The following is a 21,760-nucleotide window of genomic DNA, read 5'->3' as shown; positions in this document are numbered from 1 at the left end:
GTATAGTCTTTAGGTAGTGGCTTAGTCCCTGGAAGCTCTGGTTACTTGGCATTGTTAAACACTTCTTTTTTAAATACTTATTTTATTCATGTTGGGATGTTTTGCCTGCATATATGTCTGTGTATCACATGAATACAGTGCCCATGGAGACCAGGAGACGATATCAGATCACCCCTGAAACTGGAGTTACAGATGTTTGAGAGGCACCATGTAGGTGCTGGGAATTAAACCCAAGCCCTTTACAAGAGCAGCCAGGGCTCTTAACCACTGAGCCACCTCCCCAGCCCCTTAGAAATAATGTTTATATTCACTATTGAACAATGTCCCGTCATGCATCAGTGAGAAGGATACTCTTGGGCTCTGAAAGTGGCTGGAAAGAATTAAAGAAAAAGAGGGAGAAATTCCTGAGCAGAAACTCTGAGACTTGAACTCTAGTCCTAGAGCCCACTTGGTGCAAGAAAGAACTGACCCCTACAAGTTGTCTTCTGACCCCTACGTGTGTGTGTGTGTGTGTGTGTGTGTGTGTGTGTGTGTGTGTGTGTGTGTAAAATGAGTGGAATAAAATAAAATTTTTAAAAAAATGAACACTTCAGAAAATTTGTATCAGATATTTATTGATTGATATTTTGAGTACAGGCTCATTCTTTTTTTAAATTTTGTTTTTATTTAACTTTATGTATATGAGTGTTTCTCCAGCTTGAATGCCTGTGCACCACTTGTGTGCCTAGTACCTTTAGAGGGCATTGCATCCCCTGGAAGTGAAGTTACAGATAACTGTGAACCACCATGTGAGCACTAGGAACCAATCCCAGGTCCTCTCCAAGAGGAGCTAGTGCTATTAACAGATGAGCACTACCCTGGTCCAGCCCCAGGTCTCACGCTTTAAAATACAACAGAACACGGGCTTTCTTTCGGAGTGCCATTGTGAATATAAATTGCTCTTTTGTAAGATGATCAACCATCGTGTATCAGGAACATTTACCTGTGTCCATGACCTTCAGCCCCGTTATTCCATTCTTAGGACACCTCAGAAAGTGGGTATCAGAAGAACAGGAAACGCAACAGCAGTCTTTCCACAATGGGAATCAGAACAGGGAAAGCTTGGAAAGAGTTGAAAAGACCTCCGTAATATGTAGCCACAGCAACAGTCTGTGGTGCAGGCTCATAACTATCTTCCGTGGCCGTCAACTCTCACTTGGTTGTTATTCTGTAACGAAAACACACGCTGCTCAGCAAACGAAAAGCAAGAAACAGCTAATAAACAGGTCGGGATTACACCATCAACAGCTACTAATACATTTCAAGTCTGAAATTATGCAGTAAGACTTATTACAGCTGAAGAGGGCCACTGAGTCAGCCCTTCTCCACCAGCATGTCTCTCTTTCCTGTAAACATTAATTAGCATCAAGATGCTAATGATGCAGGAGATGGAGAGATATATAAAACTCTCATGACACAGGGTTTGTTTGTTTTTTTAACCTAAAGCTGCTCTAAATCTGAGAATTAATTTGAAAGATTTAAATGGAAGCGCTAGACACAGAAGTCAAGATGCTAGAACTGGCTAATTTAGTCCATTGCCTTATTAGCAAAAGAATACAACAGAGGAAATAATGAATGACCTCCAAGTTCCATCAACAGGAATCACCCACTGAAACAATAGACAGAGAGAAGACTAGGGAAAAGGGCATGGCTGTTAGGGTTCAGGTGTAAAAAAGACCCCACAGGATAATGTGTTTGAACATTTGGTCCCCAACTGGTGGTGCTATTTGAGGGAATAAATAGTAGAACATTTAGGAAGTGGGGTCTATTTGGAGGGAATGAGTTAGTGAAGGGCGGGTCTTGATGAGTGTAGCCTGGCCAGGCTCCAGTCTGCAGAGCATGGTCCCTGGTGTCAGAGATGTGAACAAGCCACCTCCCACTGCTGCAGCCACCGCCTTGATTCAAATCAGCCACACCCTCCCAACACAATGGAAGGTGCTCTGTGAGCCTAAACAAACCCTTCTTCCCTAGGTTGCTTCTTCTCAGTAATCAGGTCACAGATGTAAGAAAAGTAACTAAAGCAATGACATTCAAGAGACGTGAGATAATATCAAAATGGTCTTACAAGTATGTAATTAGAGCCGGGGTGGGAGTGTGTGGGAGAAACAGGATGTGTCAGGCACGGTGGCACACACCTCTGATCCCAGCACCAAGAATGTAGAGGTAAGATCAAGGGCTCAAATACAGCCACCAAACTAGATAAGATGGATGAAGCAAAGAAGTGCAGGCTGACAGGAACCAGATGTAGATCTCTCCTGAGAGACACAGCCAGAATACAGCAAATACATAGGTGAATGCCATCATTAAACCACTGAACTGAGAACGGGACCACCGTTGAAGAAATCTTTTTTTTTTCTTTTTTTTTCGAGGCTGGGGACCGAAACCAGGGCCTTGCGCTTGCTAGGCAAGTGCTCTACCACTGAGCTAAATCCCCAACGCCAGGGTATGAAGAAATCTTAAAAAGGACTGAAAGAGCTTGAAGGGGCTTGAGACCCCATATGAACAACAATGCCAACCAACCAGAGCTTCCAGGGACTAAGCCACTATCCAAAGACTATACATGGACTGACCCTGGGCTCCAACCTCATAGGTAGCAATGAATATCCTAGTAAGAGCACCAGTGGAAGGGGAAGCCCTTGGTCCTGCTAAGACTGAACCCCCAGTGAACGTGATTGTTGGGGGGAGGGTGGTAATGGGGGGAGGATGGGGAGGGGAACAACCATAGAGAAGGGGAGGGGAAGGTGTTAGGGGGATGTTGGCCCGGAAACCAGGAAGGGGAATAACAATTGAAATGTAAATAAGAAATACTCAAGTTAATAAAGGTGAAAAAAAAAAAAAAAGAGCTCAAAGGGAGCCTACACGAACAAGTTTGAGGCTAGCCTGGACTATATGAGGTCCTGTTTTAAAGTCCACAGAATGGTTGGAGATGTAGCTCAGTTAGTAGGGCATGGTGCCCAGCATGCATGAATCCCCGTGCTCCACAAAACCAGGCACAGTGGAACATGCCTTGTGATTCCAGTATTCAGGTGACAAAGGCAAGAGAATCAGAAGTTAAAGGTAATTTCCAACTACATGGGGGAAGTTTGTCTAAAAAGATACATTGTCTATGAATGAGCTTACATTCAAAGAGAGTGGGAATGGGTACTCCTACATATGAATTTGGGGTGGTGTTAGTGTGGACAGACACAGTTCAGATCATAACACACATTAGCATAAAATTTATCATGATCCCTCAGACCATAAAAAGTCAAAACTAATTTTTAATTAATTAATCATATGTTAATCCTAGAATAAATGAAACTATTTGCCAAGATACAACATGGCATGGAGTAGTCATGAAAAATTTAGAATAATTATAATCATCCAAGGTAACTTCTCTAACCATGATGGGATCAAACAATAAATCAGCACCATAGAAGAAAATAAGGAATTCCAACTCAACTCTTCATAGAGTTAGAGCAATTTGCAAATTCACTTGGAATAACAAAAATACCAGGATAGCCAAAACTATCCTCAACAATAAAAGAACTTCTGGGGGAATCACCATCCCTGGCCTCAAGCTCTATTATAGATATATAGTGATTTTAAAAAAAAACTGTATGGTATTGTTACAGAGACAAGCAGGGAGATCAATGGAACAGAATTGAAGACCCAGAATAAACCCACACACTTATGGTCACTTGATTTTTGACAAAAAAGCTAAAACCATCCGATGGAAAAAAGATAGCATTTTTAATAAATGCTGCTGGTTCAATTGGTAGTCAGCATGCAGAAGAATGCAGATCAATCCATTTTATCGTCATGTACAAAGTTCAAGTCCAAGTGGATCAAGGACCTCCACATAAAACCAGATACATTCAAACTATTAGAAAAAAAGTGGGGAAGAACCTCAGTCACATGGGCACTGGGGAAATTTTCCTGAACATAACACCAATGGCTTATGCTCTAAGATCAAGAATCAACAAATGGAACTTCATAAAATTGCAAAGCTTCTGTAAGGCAAAGGACACTATCATTAGGACAAAATGGCAACAAACAGATTGGGAAAAGATCTTTACCAATCCTACATCAGATAGAGAGCTAATACCCAATATAGACAAAGAACTCAAGAAGTTAGACTCCAGAGAATCAAATAACCCTATTAAAATGGGGTACAGGTACACAGAACTGAACTGAACTGATCCCACAGTTCCCTGCATCCAAATCTGGTGGGGGAGAGAGCTGAACTCCCAGAAGTGCGGATAATCCTGAGACCTCAAGGGAGACTGCCGTTCCTGCCATTTCTAATAGATACAGAAACCAAGATATTCCATGACAAAACCAAATTTACACAATATCTTTCTATAAATCCAGCCCTACAAAGGATAATAGATGGAAAACTCCAGTACAAGGAGGAAAACTATACCCTAGAAAAAGCAGGAAAGTAATCTCCTTGCAACGAAACCAAAAGAAGAGACACACACAAACATAACTCCACCTCTAACAACAAAAATAACAAGAAGCATGAATCACTATTCCTTTTTTTTTTTGCTGGAAGATAGGTTTATTATAAACTCAAGTTGCCAAATATTTTAGGTCATTATGAAAAAAAATTGACTTTTTTTCCTTTTTTTTTTTTGGCTTTAAAATAGTTTTAGTTTGTCTGGAATCACTATTCCTTAATATCTCTAAACATCAATGTACTCATTCCCAGATAAAAAGACATAGACCAACAGACTAGATATGTAAATAGGACCCAGCATTTTGCTGCATGCAGGAAACACACCTCAGAGACAAAGACAGACACTACCTCAGAATAAAAGGCTGGAAAACAACTTTCCAAGCAAATGGTCTGAAGAAGCAAGCTGGAGTTGGCATTCTAATATTGAATAAAATTGACTTTCAACCAAAAGTTATCAAAAAAGATAAGGAAGGACACTTCATATTCATCAAAGGAAAAATCCACCAAGATGAACTCTCAATCCTAAATATCTATGCTCCAAATGCAAGGGCACTTACATTCATAAAAGAAACCTTACTAAAGCTCAAAGCACACATTGCACCTCACACAATAATGGTAGGAGATTTCCAAATGCCACTCTCATCAATGGATAGGTCATAGAAACAGAAATTAAACGGAGACATAGGAAACTAACAGAAAACATGAACCAAATGAACTTAATAGATGTTTACAAAACATTTCATTCTAAAACAAAAGAATATACCTTCTTCTCAGCACCTCATGGTACCTTCTCCAAAATTGACCGTATAATCAGTCACAAAACAGGCCTCAACAGATACAAGAAGATAGAAATAATCCCATACATCTTATCAGACCATCACGGATTAAGGCTGGTCTTCAATAACCAAAAAAAAAGTTACAGAAAGCCCACATATACATGGAAGTTGAACAATGCTCTACTCAATGATAACTTAGTCAAGGAAGAAATAAAGAAAGAAATTAAAGACTTTTTTAAATTTTAGAATTTAATGAAAATGAAGGCACAATATACCCAAACTTATGGGACGCAATGAAAGCCGTGCTAAGAGGAAATCTCATAGCTCCGAGTGCCTCCAAAATGAAACAGGAGAGAGCAAACATCAGCAGCTTGACAGACACATAAAAGCTGTAGAACAAAAAGCAAACACACCCAAGAGGAGTAGAGGGCAGGAAATAATCAAACTCAGGGCTGAAAGCAACCAAGTAGAAACAAAAGAACTATATAAAGAATCAACAAAACCAGGAGCGGCTTGTTCTCTAAACTATCATCACCTTTGCCTTGCTGTGAGGGGACAGACATGACAATAAAAGTAGCCTGGGGATCTTTTTCTGCTCATTGTTTGCTTTTGTGGCAATGAGGAGGTCAGCACTAAAACCCCAGGACAATGTTACTTCTCCGTGATGTGTGGTGACTTCCTTCTGCTGGCTTATGCAGTGATGGTGAGAGAACCAGTCAGCGGAAACTGCAGAGATGGGACAGCTCAGAAGCCAGGGAGCTGGAACAGAGCTTCCAGGGACTCTGCCACTAAGTCTTAAAGATGCCTATATCCCTGGAGCAGAGACTGACTATAGCACAAGATAGCCTGTGCCAATATAGCCAAGAGAATGTGTGAAATAGTCTTTCTAAATGATAAAGGCATCATCTGGGTTGGTTCTTGTTTTTTGTGTTTTCCCTTCTGTTTTCAACCAAATCCTAGAGCCAGCTGAGACTGCTAAGCAACCCTAAGGCTAGCACAAGGATGAACCAGCAATGTCAATTCCTCCTTGGGAGGTTTGCTGGGTGGTGAAAGATGTAAAATATTACCTTCACCCTCTTCTCTTGACTTGGATTTTACTGCATTTTTTTTTTCATTTTTAATCAATAAAGAGTAAATTGTTCTTAAAAAAAAAAGAAAGAAAGAAAACAGGAGCTGGTTCTTTGAGAAAATTAACAAGATAGATAAACCCTTAGCCAAACTAACCAGAGGACACAGAGAGTGTGTCCAAATTAACAAAATCAGAAATGAAAAGGGAGACATAACTACAGAATCAGAGGAAATTCAAAAGATCATCAGATCCTACTACAAAAGCCTATATTCAACAAAACTGGAAAATCTGGAGGAAATGGACAATTTTCTAGACAGATACCAGGTACCAAAGTTAAATCAGGATCAGAGAAACCATCTAAACAACCCCATAACTCCTAAAGAAATAGAAGCGAAACTCCCGGATCCCGGCCCGCAGCAGCTCTCTGCTCCCAAACCCTGTGGGAGAGAGAGCTCACTGCCCGGACAGGTGGGCACTCCTGAGACTGCAGAGCGGAAGAGACCACCAACACTGCCCACCCCTGCCCACATCCCTGGCCCAAGAGGAAACTGTATACGGCCTCTGGGTTCCTGGAGATAAGGGCACAGGAGCAGCAGGTCCCCTGCGTCTGAGACACCGCCAGAACCTGAAGGGGACCGACCAGATAAACAGTTTTCTGCACCCAAATTCCATGGGAGGGAGAGCTAAACCTTCAGAGAGGCAGACACGCCTGGGAAACCAGAAGAGACTACACTCTGTCCACATTACTGATTCCAGAGGAAAACACCAAATGCCATCTGGAACCCTGGTGCACGGAAGCTCCCGGAAAGGGCAGAAAGGGCGGCACAAATCTTCCTGGTTGCTGCCCCCCGTGGAGAGATCATAAGCAACACCCCACGAGCAAACTTGAGCCTCGGGACCACAGGTAAGACAAACCTTCCTGCTCCAAGCGACTTGCCTGGTGAACTCAAGACACAGGCCCACAGGAACAGCTGAAGATCTGTAGATAGGAAAAACTACACGCCCGAAAGCAGAACACTCTGTTCCCATAACTGGCTGAAAGAAAACAGGAAAACAGGTCTACAGCACTCCTGACACACAGGCTTATAGGACACTCTAGCCACTGTCAGAAATAGCAGAACAAAGTAACACTAGAGATAATCTGGTGGCGAGAAGCAAGCGCAGGAAGCCAAGCAACAGAAACCAAGACTACATGGCATCATCGGAGCCCAATTCTCCCGACAAAGCAAACACGGAATATCCAAACACACCAGAAAAGCAAGATCTAGTTTCAAAATCATATTTGATCATGATGCTGGAGGACTTCAAGAAAGACATGAAGAACTCCCTTAGAGAAACACAGGAAAACATAAACAAGTAGAAGCCTACAGAGAGGAATCACAAAAATCCCTGAAAGAATTCCAGGAAAACACAATCAAACAGTTGAAGGAATTAAAAATGGAAATAGAAACAATCAAGGAAGAACACATGGAAACAACCCTGGATATAGAAAACCAAAAGAAGAGACAAGGAGCCGTAGATACAAGCTTCACCAACAGAATACAAGAGATAGAAGAGAGAATCTCAGGAGCAGAAGATTCCATAGAAATCATCGACACAACTGTCAAAGAATAATGTAAAACGGAAAAAGCTACTGGTCCAAAACATACAGGAAATCCAGGACTCAATGAGAAGATCAAACCTAAGGATAATAGGTATAGAAGAGAGTGAAGACTCCCAGCTCAAAGGACCAGTAAATATCTTCAACAAAATCATAGAAGAAACCTTCCCTAACCTAAAGAAAGAGATACCCATAAGCATACAGAACTCCAAATAGATTGGACCAGAAAAGAAATTCCTCCCGTCACATAATAGTCAAAACACCAAATGCACAAAATAAAGAAAGAATATTAAAAGCAGTAAGGGAAAAAGGTCAAGTAGCATATAAAGGCAGACCTATCAGAATCACACCAGACTTTTTGCCAGAGACTATGAAAGCCAGAAGGTCCTGGACAGATGTCATACAGACCCTAAGAGAACACAAATGCTAGCCCAGGTTACTGTATCCTGCAAAACTCTCAATTAACATAGATGGAGAAACCAAGATATTCCATGACAAAACCAAATTTACACAATATCTTTCTACAAATCCAGCGCTACGAAGGATAATAAATGGTAAAGCAGACACCACTGTCCCCCAGGGGTTTAAACGTTGAAGGTACACAATCCTTTAGGTGGTGGGATAAGGAGATCCTTTAAGAGATGAGTCATAGGCAAAGATTAAAACAGAGGCAGAAGGAACACCCATTCAGAGCCTGCCCCACATGTGGCCCATACATATACAGCCACCCAATTAGACAAGATGGATGAAGCAAAGAAGTGCAGGCTGACAGGAACCGGATGTAGATCTCTCCTGAGAGACACAGCCAGAATACAGCAAATACATAGGCGAATGCCAGCAGCAAACCACTGAACTGAGAATAGGACCCCCGTTGAAGGAATCAGAGAAAGAACTGGAAGAGCTTGAAGGGGCTCGTGACCCCTTATGAACAACAATGCCAAGCAACTAGAGTTTCCAGGGACTAAGCCACTACCTAAAGACTATACATGGACTGACCCTGGACTCTGACCTCATAGGTAGCAATGAATATCCTAGTAAGATCACCAGTGGAAGGGGAAGCCCTGGGTCCTGCTAAGACTGAACCCCCAGTGAACGTGATTGTTGGGGGGAGGGTGGCAATGGGGGGAAGATGGGGAGGGGAACACCCATAAAGAAGGGGAGGGGGAAGGGTTAGGGGGATGTTGGCCCGGAAACCGGGAAAGGGAATAACACTTGAAATGTAAATAAAAAATACTCAAGTTAATTTAAAAAAAAATGTTTTGTCCCTCAAAAAAAAAAAAAAGAAATAGAAGCAGTTATTAAATGTCTCCCAACCAAAAAGAGCCCAGGACCAGATGGGTTTAGTGCAGAATTCTATCAGACCTTCATAGAAGACCTCATAGCAATACTGTCCAAACTATTCCACAAAATAGAAATAGACAGAGCACTACCGAATTCCTTCTATGAAGCCACAATTATTCTTATCCATAAACCACGCAAAGACCCAACAAAGAAAAAGAACTTCAGACCAATTCCCCTTAGGAATATCAACATAAAAATACTCAATAAAATTCTCCCAAACCGAATCCAAGAACACATCAAAACGATCATCCATCATGATCAAATAGGCTTCATCCCAGGTATGCAGGGATGGTTTAATATATGAAAAACCATCAACGTAATCCACTATATAAACAAACTGAAAGATAAAAACCACATGATCATTTCATTAGATGCTGAGAAAGCATTTAACAAAATTCAACACCCCTTCATGATAAAAGTCCTGGAAAGATCAGGAATTCAAGGCCTATACCTAAACATAGTTAAAGCAATATATGGCAAACCAGTAGCTGACAGTAAACTAAATGGAGAGAAACTTGAGGAAATCTCACGAAAATCAGGGACTAGATAAGGTTGCCCACTCTCTCCCTAGTACTCGAAATCCTAGCCAGTGCAATCAGACAACTATAGAAGGTCAAAGGGCTATAAATTGGAAAGGAAGAAGTCAAAATATTACTATTTGCAGATGATATGATAGCATACTTAAGTGACCTTAAAAGTTCCACCAGAGAACTACTAAGCCTGATAAACAACTTCAGCAAAGTGGCTGGGGATAAAATTAACTCAAACAAACAGTAGCCTTTCTCTATTCAAAGGATAAACAGACTAAGAAAGAAATTAGGGAAATGACACCCTTCACAATAGTCACAAATAACATGAAATACCTCGGTGTGACTCTAACCAAACAAGTGAAAGATCTGTATGACAAGAACTTCAGGTCTCTGAAGAAAGAAATTGAAGAAGATCTCAGGAGATGGAAAGACCTCCCATGCTCATGGATTGGCAGGATTAATATAGTAAAAAGGGCCATTTTACCAAAAGCAATCTACAGATTCAATGCAATCCCCATCAAAATTCCAACTCAATTTGCAAATCCATTTGGAATAATTAAAAATCTGGAATAGTGAAAACTACCCTCAACAATAAAAGAACTTCTGGGCGACTCTCCATCCTGACTTCAAGCAGTATTACAGAGCAATAGTCATAAAAACTGTATGGTATTGGTACAGAGACAGGCAGGGAGATCAATAGAATAGAATTGAAAATATCAAAGTCAACATCTATACATGGCAAAGTACAACTATGAAACCCCTGGCTATCAGTAACCATGATGAAGATCGTATTGCCACAATGATGAGGGAAAAGACCAGGGACTTCTCTCACTGCTCCTACTCAGACAGTGCTGAGGTCCATCTCAGTGCAGCAAGATCAGAAGGAACAAATGAAAGCCATCCCCATTTGCAGACTTGATTATGAGCATTCTGTGGATCTAAACTCAGGTCCTCTCTCTTGCACAGCAAGCAATTTGTCCACAGTCATCAGGTCTCAGTGTGTGGCCCTGGCTGGACTAGAACTCATGTAGACCAGGCTGGCTCTGAACTCAGAGATCTTCCCATCTCTGCCTCTAACATGCTGGGATAAAAGATGTACACCACCACATCCCACTGACTTTTTTATTTTAAACAGGAACTCACTGTGTAGCCCAGGCTGTCCTTCAACTCAAAATCTTTTGGATGTGGCTCCAGGTGTTGGGATTACAGGATGCATAACCACACACAAATAAAACTTATTTTTTAAATAAGAGAAAATGATGATCTGGGCTTAAGCAAATATTGTTTTTAGACATTTACATCAAACATAATCCCAAATTATAAAAAAAAACTGATACCTGTGTAGACATCACCAAAATTAAAATACTACTTCATGAAAGGGGGAAAATATCTACTCTTAAGAAAGTGAAAGGACAGAGCAGAAACTGGAGGTAAAACATCTGTAAATCACATCTCTGACCAAAATAAAACCAACCAAATGAAATCTTACATCGAAAACATGTAAATTACCACTGAGAAAAGGAAATAGAACAGACATCGTGGGTAGAGGGGGTGTGGGGCACTGGACAGGGAGGAGGTGGGAGGGGAACAGAAGGGATGAGATGTGGGGAGGAGGGAGGGAGACAGTACTGGGAGAGACAACTGGAATGCAGAAAGGGACATCTAGGGGACAAGGACAGTAGACACTTCCTGGAATCTATAAGAATGACCTTAGCTAAGACTTCTAGCAAAAGCGGATATGAAGCTTGAACCATTCATAGCCTGTAACCAGGCAAGACTTCCAATGAAGGGATTGAAACACCAACCCAACCACAAAATCTTTGACTTACAATGTTTCCTGTCTACAAGACGGGCAGGGGTAAAGATGGAGTCACAATTGAGGGAGGGGCCAACCGGTGACTGGCCCAGCTTGAGACACATGCCATGAAAGGGAGCCCACCCCTGACACTGTTAATGATATTCTGCTATACTGCAGACAGTCTAGCATAACTGTCATCAGAGAAGCTTTACTCAGCAACTGATGGGAAAGGATGCAGAAGCCCACAGCCAAACATTGTGAGGGAATCCTGTAGAAGGCAGGTAGGGAAGGATTGTAGGAGACAGAAGAGTCAAGGATACCACAAGAAAACCAGAGTCAACTAACCTGGGCCCATAGAGGCTCCCAAGAGACTGAATAGGTTTGGTTTGTCCCCCACAGACTCATGTATTTGAATGCTTGACCCACGTGGGGATGGGGATTTAGCTCAGTGGTAGAGCACTTGCCTAACAAGCGCAAGGCCCTGGGTTCAGTCCCCAGCTCTGAAAAAAGAAAAAGAAAAAGAAAAAAGAAAAGAAAAAGAATGAATGCTTGCCCCACAGAGAGTGGTACTATTAGGAGATGTGTCTTTATTGAAATATGCATGGCCTTCTTGGAAGAAGCATATCACTGTGGGAGTATGCTTTGCCAGTCTCTCCTATCTGCCTTTGGATCAAGATGTAGAACTCACAGCTCCTCCAGCGCCATGTCTGACTTGATGCTGCTGTGTTTCTTGCCATGATAATGGACTGAACCTCAGAATCTGTTAGCCAACCCCAACTAAATGTTGTGCTTTATAAGAGGTACCTTGGTCATTGGTATCTCTTCACAGCAATGAAAACCCTAACTAAGACAATCACCCACCAGAGAGCCTGACTGACCTAGGCCCTCAGAGCATATGTAATGCTTGTGTATCTTGGTCTTTATGTGGGACTCCTAACAGCAGGAGCAAGGGCTATCTCAGACTCTGTGACATACCTTTGGATCTATTTCTCCTATTGGGGATGTTTTGTCCAGTTCAGTAGGAGAAAATGCACCTAGTCCTACTGCAACTAGATATGCAAAGGTGGGTTGATGTCCCTGGGAGGCATCCCCTTTTCTGAAGAGAAACGAAGGAGGAGTGGTTGGGGGAGGGGAAGTAGACAGGAAGGACTAGAAGGAGAGGAAGGAGGGGAAATTGAGGTCAGGTGTAAAGTTAGTTGATTAGCTAGTTAATTATTTAAAAGAAAAATATAAAGTACCCTCTAAACACAATTTTTAAAATGGAGTTGAGGTCTGAAGATATGTCTCTGTAGTTAAGATTGCTGGCTGCTCTTCCAGAGGACCAGAGTTTGGTTTCCAGGGCCCATGCTAAGTGGCTCACAACCATCTGCAACTCTAGTTTCAAGGGATCCAATGCTGTCTTCTGATCTTCTCAGGCACCCTCACACACATCCCCACACCCTCCCACACACATCACACCTCTCTCCCTCCCCCTCCTCCTCCTTCTCTCCCCTCATATGCATACACATACAAAATTATATTTTTTAAAAGAAATAGTTTAAAGCTTTATTCCAGTAACCAAATAGAACTTTGAGCAAATACTTAGAAAAGGAGTAGAATGGAAAGAAAATAGGCACATAACAGAAATTCGCCATCACGAGCTGTCAATGGAGTACAGGTGCACACAGTGACACTGACATGCTGCTCAGCCTGACTGAAGTAAGAAAACGCTGACTACACTTACCTCTGGGTAACACACAGAGCAACAGGAGCTCCTATATCCAAACCGAGTGCCAGACTGCATTGTCTCTTCAGAAAGTACACTGGCACGTGCTGTTGGGAAAGCACTTCATCTAGGTACAATGCACACGCTGTAAAGCTCATGTATACAGCCCAGTATTTTACTACATTCATGGAGTTTCCTACCCATTAGCATAATATAGTCCTGGAGCACTTTCATTGCCTCAAAAGAAATGCCATAGTTATAAAAAGAGTTGCACCTCCATTCCCACCACACCCTTAGGACCAACAAGTATATGGATCTACCTTCTCTTCCTAAGAGTTTGCTTGATCTGAATCTTTTATATAAATGGGATGATGTGCTGCATGACTGTTTGCAACCATCTTCTTTAATTGATTTCAAGAAAAATCAACACTGTAGCATATATATATAGAGAGAGTATATATTGTGTTTATACATATGTGTGTATATATATGTATATATACATATATAACATATATTATAGTTGTTCACTTTTAGTGCAAAATATATTCCATTGTGTGGACATACCATATTTTATTTACACATTCAGCTAACAGGCTTTGGGTTGATGATCTTGTTTTTTAGTTGGCGTGAATAAATTTGCTATGACCACAAGTATACACGTTTTAAAAAAATATATTTACATGTTTGGCCTACATGCATGTCTGTGAGCCACATGTGTGCAGGGCCTGTGGAAGCCAGAAGAGGGCGTCTCCCCTGAACTGGAGTTACGATAGTTGTGAGTTATCACATGGATGCTAGGAATCAAATCTGGGTCCTCGGGAAGAGCAGCCAGTGCCCTTAACTGCTGAGTCATCTCTCCAGCCACACATGTGTACATTTTTGCATATTAGTGCATGTTTTAACTTCTCTTAGGCGTGTATCTGAGGGTAGGATGGACCACATGTCCTTCTACATTAAATATTTGAGACACTGGCAGACTGCTTTCAAAGCAGTCATACCGGCTTGCATCCTTCCAGAAGTAGGATTCTCAGAGCTGCACAGCCTTCCAGAGCATCTGTTTAACTTCACTCCAATATGTCTGAAATGACATCTAACTGTGGATTTGATTAAAATATTATTATAAGCTGAAGTACACACATATCATATGCCCTGACAATCCCATCCTATATATTTATTCTAGAGGTAAAATAAAATTAAAACAAAACTTTTCTCCAAAAGCCTGTGGGTGAGGGCCAGGGAGAGGCTCAGCAGACAAAGGCACCTGCTTCCAAGTCTGGCCCCCTGAGTTCAATCTTCAGTTCCCGTATGGTAGAGGAGGAGAACTGACTCCGCACCCTGCCCTTCAGTCCTCACATGCACATTGTGGCACACTTGCTCCCTCCCACAACAAATCAGCAAATGTCATTTTAAAACTATTAAAAAGAGGAAAAAAACCTTCACACGAATATTCATAGAAACTTTATATAGAATAGCCAAAGAATAGAAACTATCACTACTGTAGGCAAATTAAACTGTGGCAATATGGAATATATATACTACAGCCAAAATAGAAATATACTACTGCTATACACAGCGCTTTAGATGGATCAAAGGGGTTTTAAGATGAGTGACAGACATCCCCAACATCACATACGCCTCTGTTTGTGTAACATTCAAAAAATGAGGAAGTTATGCTGGAGGGGAAATTAGCAATGGCATCAGTATCAGAAGTCAGAGTTGGGGACCATATACAATGTTACCTTGTGCAGTGGTAGAATAGTTCTATACCCAGATGGAGTTTTATGAACCTGTATATATGACCACATGTCTAAGTGTTCTATGATCATATAGAATTATATGCCAAACGAGTACATGTAGTAACATCCCAATAAAGTCTTCAGTAGTTAGTGACCTTGAACCAAGTCAACTCACTGGATGTGATGTAGTGTTATTACAGAAGACCTTTTCATTATGGAAAGCTGCATGGCGACTGTTCCAGAAGGCTACTAGTCTCAACCCCCAAGCCTTCACCCTGACCCTTTGCTGCTGCCCACCACCTTGAGGAAAGCCCTTTTCACATCTTTATTACGAAGGCTGTAGATGATGGGGTTGAGGAAGGCAGAGATGACATTGTAGAACAGAGCCAGCTTCTTGTCCTCTTCTGGGGAGGACTCAGAGCCAGGCCTCATATACATAACCATACATGGGATTGAAAACATGGTGACCACAGTGATGTGGGAGACACAGGTGGAGAAGGCCTTGATCCGCCCTTGAGTTGAGCGGATCCTCAAGATAGCAGCAAAGATATTGATGTAGACAACAATGATGAGGGAGAGCGGGACCAAGAGAAGGATGAAGCCTAGGATGAAGTCCACCTGGTCATTGAGAGAGGTGTCTGTGCAGGCCAATTTCAACACAGCAGGAACTTCACAGAAGAAGTGGTTGATCTCATTGGGGCCACAGTAGGGAAGAATCATGGCAGAAACAGTATATATCAGGGCACAGGTGATACCCCAGAACCCACAGAAGGCCACCAGTGACCCACGCAGCAAAGGGCTCATGATGACTTTGTATCTGAGAGGATGGCAGATGGCCACATACCTATCATAAGCCATGATTGCAAAAAGCCAAGACTCGGTGATTCCCAGCATCAGGAAGATATACATCTGAGCCACGCATCCAACATAGGAGATGGTCTTCTTTTCACAGACCAGATGTACCAGCATCTGAGGCACTGTGGTGGTGACATAGCCCATATCCAGAATGGATAAGATGCTGAGGAAAAAGTACATGGGTGTATGGAGGCGTGAATCCATGTGTATCAAGGTGATGATGAGCCCATTGCCTAGGAGGGTGCTGAGGTAGAGGAGAAGAAAGACACCAAACAGAGTGCCATTTATCCGTGTGTCACTAGAGAATCCTAGAAGGACAAACTCTGTAAGAGAGCTGCGGTTTCTCCAGAGGAAGTCCTGCATCCTTCTCCTGCTGCAAAGAGAGAGCAGAGCTGTCAATCATAAAAAAGAAGCCCCAGATGCTAACTGTGCTGCCATTCGTACAGCAGGTGCACCAAACACGAAGAGCAAAGCCAAATACATATCGGGGTCCCACAGAGCAAGAGAGCAAAGTTTTAACAAGAATTTCCACTTTATATGAAACGTGTTTTTCTTATATCATGCAATTCCAACTTTTTCTGAGATGCCAGATTATGAAGTCCACATTTCAAAATGTAGAATTTGCAAAAAGGATGGGGAGAACTACCAAAAAGTTATGCCTTATAATTCATGGTCCACGCAGCTTATGAAAAAGTCATGGGAAAGATGTCATGAGAAGAATTGGGTGTTTTGAGAACTCAACATTTGTATGCAACTAACATCAAATGTCGAGGTCAGCCTCCATTTTAGGGACCATCCCCAAACTTGAGAGACATGACTATAAGCCTGACACTCTGGACTAACAGGAAAATAGCTCTCTTTGTTCATCGATAAGCCAAAGTCATATGTGTTCATGGACTGTAGGTAAGCAATACAAGGAATAAAGGATAAGTCAATGACTAAAGGATGAGGGCTACAGTGTTCCCAAATGGAGGAGACAGGCTGGCCTACAGAACAAAGAAATATAGCCTAGAGAATACCAAGAAAGATAAAGAGGATGGAAGGAAATAATACGTATAAAGAATATTATATAAAGGAAAGTGGTTGAAAATAAAACAAACAAACAAAACAAGTGTTGTTCTGAGACTGGTCTAAGAACGGAAGATATGTTTCTCCAAATGGTCAACAATGAGGCAGACTGAGGTCTGTCCACAGTGAATAGAAGGTAACTGAGTAACACATTCAGTGTGGTTAGGAGGGAGAGAGGGAAGGGAAGGGAAGGGAAGGGAAGGGAAGGGAAGGGAAGGGAAGGGAAGGGAAGGGAAGGGAAGGGAAGAGGGAAAAGGAGAAGAGTGGGCACCAAGAAAGGATCCAACTACTAACCCAGAGCTCAGTGAAAGAGTCCTTTGGAAACCAATGTTGTTTTCTCTCAAATGAAAGCAGATTACCAAAGACCCATAGCGAAAGATGCTCCAAGAACTTCTTCAGTCTGGAGGAAATGGTTCTCTGTGGGCACACTGCTGGAAGGGAGAATGAAAAGCATAGAGTCAGTGTATGAGCAACAAAAGTTACAGCACACCGTAGCATAGGGCACACCATGGCACAGGACATGCTGTGGCACAGGGCATACTGTAGCATAGGGTATGCTGTGGCACAGGACACACTGTAGCATAGGGCACACCATGGCACAGGACATGCTGTGGCACAGGGCACACCATGGCATAGGGCATGCTGTGTTATGTTGGCAGCAGCCTCACTCATATCATAGTTATTGCATTCTTCAATTAACTCATGAGGCTGCTTCAAGTATTTGATCTGTATACCCTCAAGATTTGTATAAATACACCTTATAAACACCACACAATGACAAAATTTCTCAAACCATATCCTTGTCACATAACTGAAATTTTTAAAAAATTGGGATGGTTTTCTTTTTAATTTATTTATATTTTGTGTGTATAGATATTTTGTCTGCATGTATGTATATGCACCACATGTGTACCTGGTGCCCATTGAGGTCAGAAGGCAACATTAGATCCTCTGGAGCTAGGGTTCCAAGTGGTTGTGGGTCAGCACGTGAGTGCTGGGAACTGAGCCCAGGTCCATCTCTCCAGCCCATCTCATACACTGTAGTTTAAAAGCTCTTTAAAAATGTAAATTTTACCAACCCCTGCTCTAGAGAAAGAACCAAAACAACAACAAAAACATGAAACAACAGAACTCAAAATATTACAAATTACATACTTTATTAAAAGTTTAATAAATAATTCAAAGATCTTGGTTAACTCCAAGAAAGCCAGCATATCTCTATCTATCTATCTATCTATCTATCTATCTATCTATCTATCTATCTATCTAACTATCTGTGTGTGTGTGTGTGTCTGTCTGTCTGTGTAGTAAAGAACCTAACCTAGCCTCCAGCTTTGAACATAAGCATAAATGCCACAAGGATGACAAGCTTCAGTTTGACTGGAAAAACTCTCTTGCAGTGGGGCTGTTAGCTTATATAAAGAGCTCAGAAACTCCTGTTTCTGCTGAGAGCTTCAGGCTGACTAACTAATCAGAGGCATCACAGACTTCATGCTGTGTACTCCCCACTATGTTTATATATCAAGACCCTAATCTCAATACTAGAAGGTGGAGTCATTGGGAGGTAATTAAGGTTAGAACACACACACACACACACACACACACACACACACACACACACACACACACACATCTCTCAGCCAATTCTTCAGACTCTCCTTCTATGCTCTATTCTGTCACCATGAAGTCCTGTCAGCCTTTCCCATCACCTATCTGCCACTTCTGTCAGTCCCAAACCTGGCCAGGGTGGGAACATGTGAGAACCCAGTGCTATAACCCAGACAGCAACAGCCCTTCCTCCTCCAGTCTTTCTTGATAACTGAAGACCAGAAGTTGACCAGAAGACAACTTGAGGAAGATGTTGCATGCCCTAAGTCTGATGGGAGGCTGGGGGTGGGGGGATAGACAGACAGACACCAGGGAAGCTCAGTGGACAGAGAAGAGGCAAAACAATACAGATGTCCACCAGAGTCTCCAGGATCTACGGACAGTAGAAAGACCAGCAGAAGGGACGCTCTCTGGTTCCCCTATTCTTGTCACTCTTACCTGGTCTTAGGCCGTGTGTGAGGTGTGAGTGAGGAGTCTGAGGTGTTCTCCTTTGAAACTCTGCTCCAGTGAGCCCTGACTCCCAGGAGGGTAATGCTGGAGCTTTCCTAATGAGCTTCATGTACCTTTGAATTCCCCAAGATCTGAATAACAAGTCTGAACTCCAACACCCGCCACTGGAGGCTGGGGAGAGCCCAATCCCCATCCCCTCAACCTTGAGTCCCTGGCTGCCATTCTGCCTTAATATCCTCCCAGGATCCATATTCTCTCCAAGTCGCCACCACACTGCGTGGGTTGGATCCTGGTTTACACAGGCAGCAAATATGTTTGGGAAGCTGACTCCATCATATTGGCCTGTGGGCATGTGTTGCAGTTGTTTCTCTATTGCTGTGATAACGCACTAGCCAAGATCATTTTGAGGAAAGAAGGGAGTAGGGAAGTAAGCACAAGGCTGTGTTTTGAATGTCAGCACCAAGCTGATAAGACCTAACACTAGGAAAATTGTTCCCTGTCCCTGGCTGAGATCCCACAGTCAGGGACTCTGGACTGGCTCTACTGCCAATTAGAGAACTCTTGCCCTTGTCTCTCAGACATCACCACCTAGGGCAGGTTCCAGTAGTCTTAGGCCATAAGTCTACCCTAGCATCAAACAGTGCATACTACCATGGGGCATGATCCTGTGAAACGTTGTGCTAGGGGTTCTGAATATGATTTAATGTTGTAACATTGGTGGCCATGAGACTGCTCCCACCATTACCTTCCCAATCTCAGGCATCATGACACAGAGGGTATAATTATCTTCTTTGGAAAAGAAAGGGGGATGAGGCATCAAGTCACAGGCATGGAAGCCTGGGGTTGGTCCTTCCATGATGAAGACCAAAGCTAAGCAGAACTCTGTGGTGCCTGACCACAACACAAACCAGTGATCCAGTAACCTAGTGACTCAGTGACTAAGATACATAGACCTATCCTGACCCTGAAAGAGGCTTGCAAGGTAAGAACACCCTCTTCAGACATTCCCCCAGGTCATCCTGGATAACAAGTGATCTGTAGGTTTGAGACAAACCTGGCCACCAGGCACCCTCTGGTGCTGTAGTAGCAGCAGCTACACAGCCTCAGCTTATTCCATGCAGTCCTGGACTTAGTCTGCCATCTACTGCCGAAACAGTTCAGTTCACTCCTGAACAGCAATGGATCAAGGAAGAGGAAAGCAAAATTATTCTCAAAACAAATTAAAATGGAACCATAATATACCTGTGATGGTTTGAATATGCTTGGCCCAGGGAGCGGCACTATTTGGAAGTGTAGCCTTGTTGAAGTTAGTGTGTCACTGTGGGTGTAGGCTTTTACACCCCAGTCCTAGCGAAAGCCAGTCTTCTACTAATAGCCTTCAGATAACAATGTAGAACTCTCACCTCTGCCTGCATCATGCCTGCCTAGATGTTGCCCTGCTCCCATCTTGATGATAACGGACTGAACCTCTGAACCTGTAAACTAGTCCGAATTAAATGTTTTCCTTTTAAGACTTGCATTGGTCATGGTATCTGTTCACAGAAGTAAAGCCCTAAGACAATACCCATACCTGTGAAACACAGCAGAAGTTGCACCAGGAGAGAAGTTTGCAATGGTCAGCTCTTTCTTTAAACTCTTTGTTGGTTCTTGGTGAATTTCACATCATGCACCCCAGTCCCACTCATCTTCCCCATACCTCATAATTGTTCTCCTCCTTGGCAACCTTCCCCTCAACAGAGAAGAAGAAAATTTCCTTGTGGAAGCTGTAGTGTGATACAGTATATCTTCCAGTATACCCTTTCATCTATACCTCTTTGCTTGCAAATGTTCATTGCAATGAATTGTTGGTCTGGCATGAAGACTCTGGCTTCTATTACACTATACTGAACCTTACTAGGACGCCTCTCAAATATCCTGTTGTTGCCCTGCATCATGAGATCCTGTAGCTTTGAATCTGTATGACCAGCCGCTTCATGCACTCCAGCAGTTCATCGATGGGCTAGATGTTGGGCTGGGCCAGTTCAAAGCCCTGGATGTAGGCCTGAGAGGCATCTGAGCTGGCCAACTGGCCAACTCTCCTGATCTCACACCCTTGAAGTTGACTCACCAGTGATACCTCCCACCTCCCCTGCAACCAGGGCTGGCTCTACCCTACTGCTCAGGTGAGGTGCAGGACTTGTTATCTCAAATTTTGCAGCTTGTGGGGGATATGGTCAGTTCTCCCACTCTCATGACCCCCAGGACCAGCTCTTCTACCTGCCATGGGTGGCAGGGGATGAGAGAAGAAAAGAAGGTATCTCTCCCTCATCTGTGCCACCTCACTGACAAGAGTCAGATTCATCTCTCCTACACTCATGCCCTCAGGACTGGCTCACCCACAATTCCCACATTCAGCTCTACTGTGCCTCCCAGGTGAGGGGCAGGGCTTGCCCTCCCAAGTCCTGCATTAGGTGAGGGGCAGGGCCAGCTCTCCAACCTGCAGCTAGTGGCTCAGGCAAAAGGAAGGGGAGGGAATCTCTCTCTCTCTCTCTCTCTCTCTCTCTCTCTCTCTCTCTCTCTCTCTCTCTCTCTCTCTCTCTTTCTCTGTTGTCACTGCACAGCAGATAGGAGGCAGGACCAACTCTTCCCTATGCTCCTGTCTTGGGGACAGATCACCCATAGCCCCCACATCCAGGACAAGCTCTGCTTGCAGCCCAAGTGAGGTGCAGGAACTACTCTCCCGAGTGCTGCAGTAGGCAAGGGGC

At 42.9% G+C, this 21,760-nt stretch overlaps 1 protein-coding gene across 1 annotated transcript; it reads right to left on the bottom strand.

The window, feature by feature from the left end:
* Positions 1 to 15,305: 15,305 nt before the first annotated feature.
* Or13p10 (olfactory receptor family 13 subfamily P member 10) lies at positions 15,306 to 16,253 on the bottom strand. The gene has a single exon (NM_001000409.1). The coding sequence runs from the start codon at positions 16,251 to 16,253 to the stop codon at positions 15,306 to 15,308; it is 948 nt and encodes a 315-aa protein (NP_001000409.1).
* Between the last annotated feature and the right edge of the window lie 5,507 nt (positions 16,254 to 21,760).

Source organism: Rattus norvegicus, chromosome 5 (genome assembly GCF_036323735.1).
Source record: "Rattus norvegicus strain BN/NHsdMcwi chromosome 5, GRCr8, whole genome shotgun sequence".
NCBI lineage: Eukaryota > Metazoa > Chordata > Mammalia > Rodentia > Muridae > Rattus > Rattus norvegicus.
This window is presented reverse-complemented; position numbering and strand designations above follow the sequence as displayed.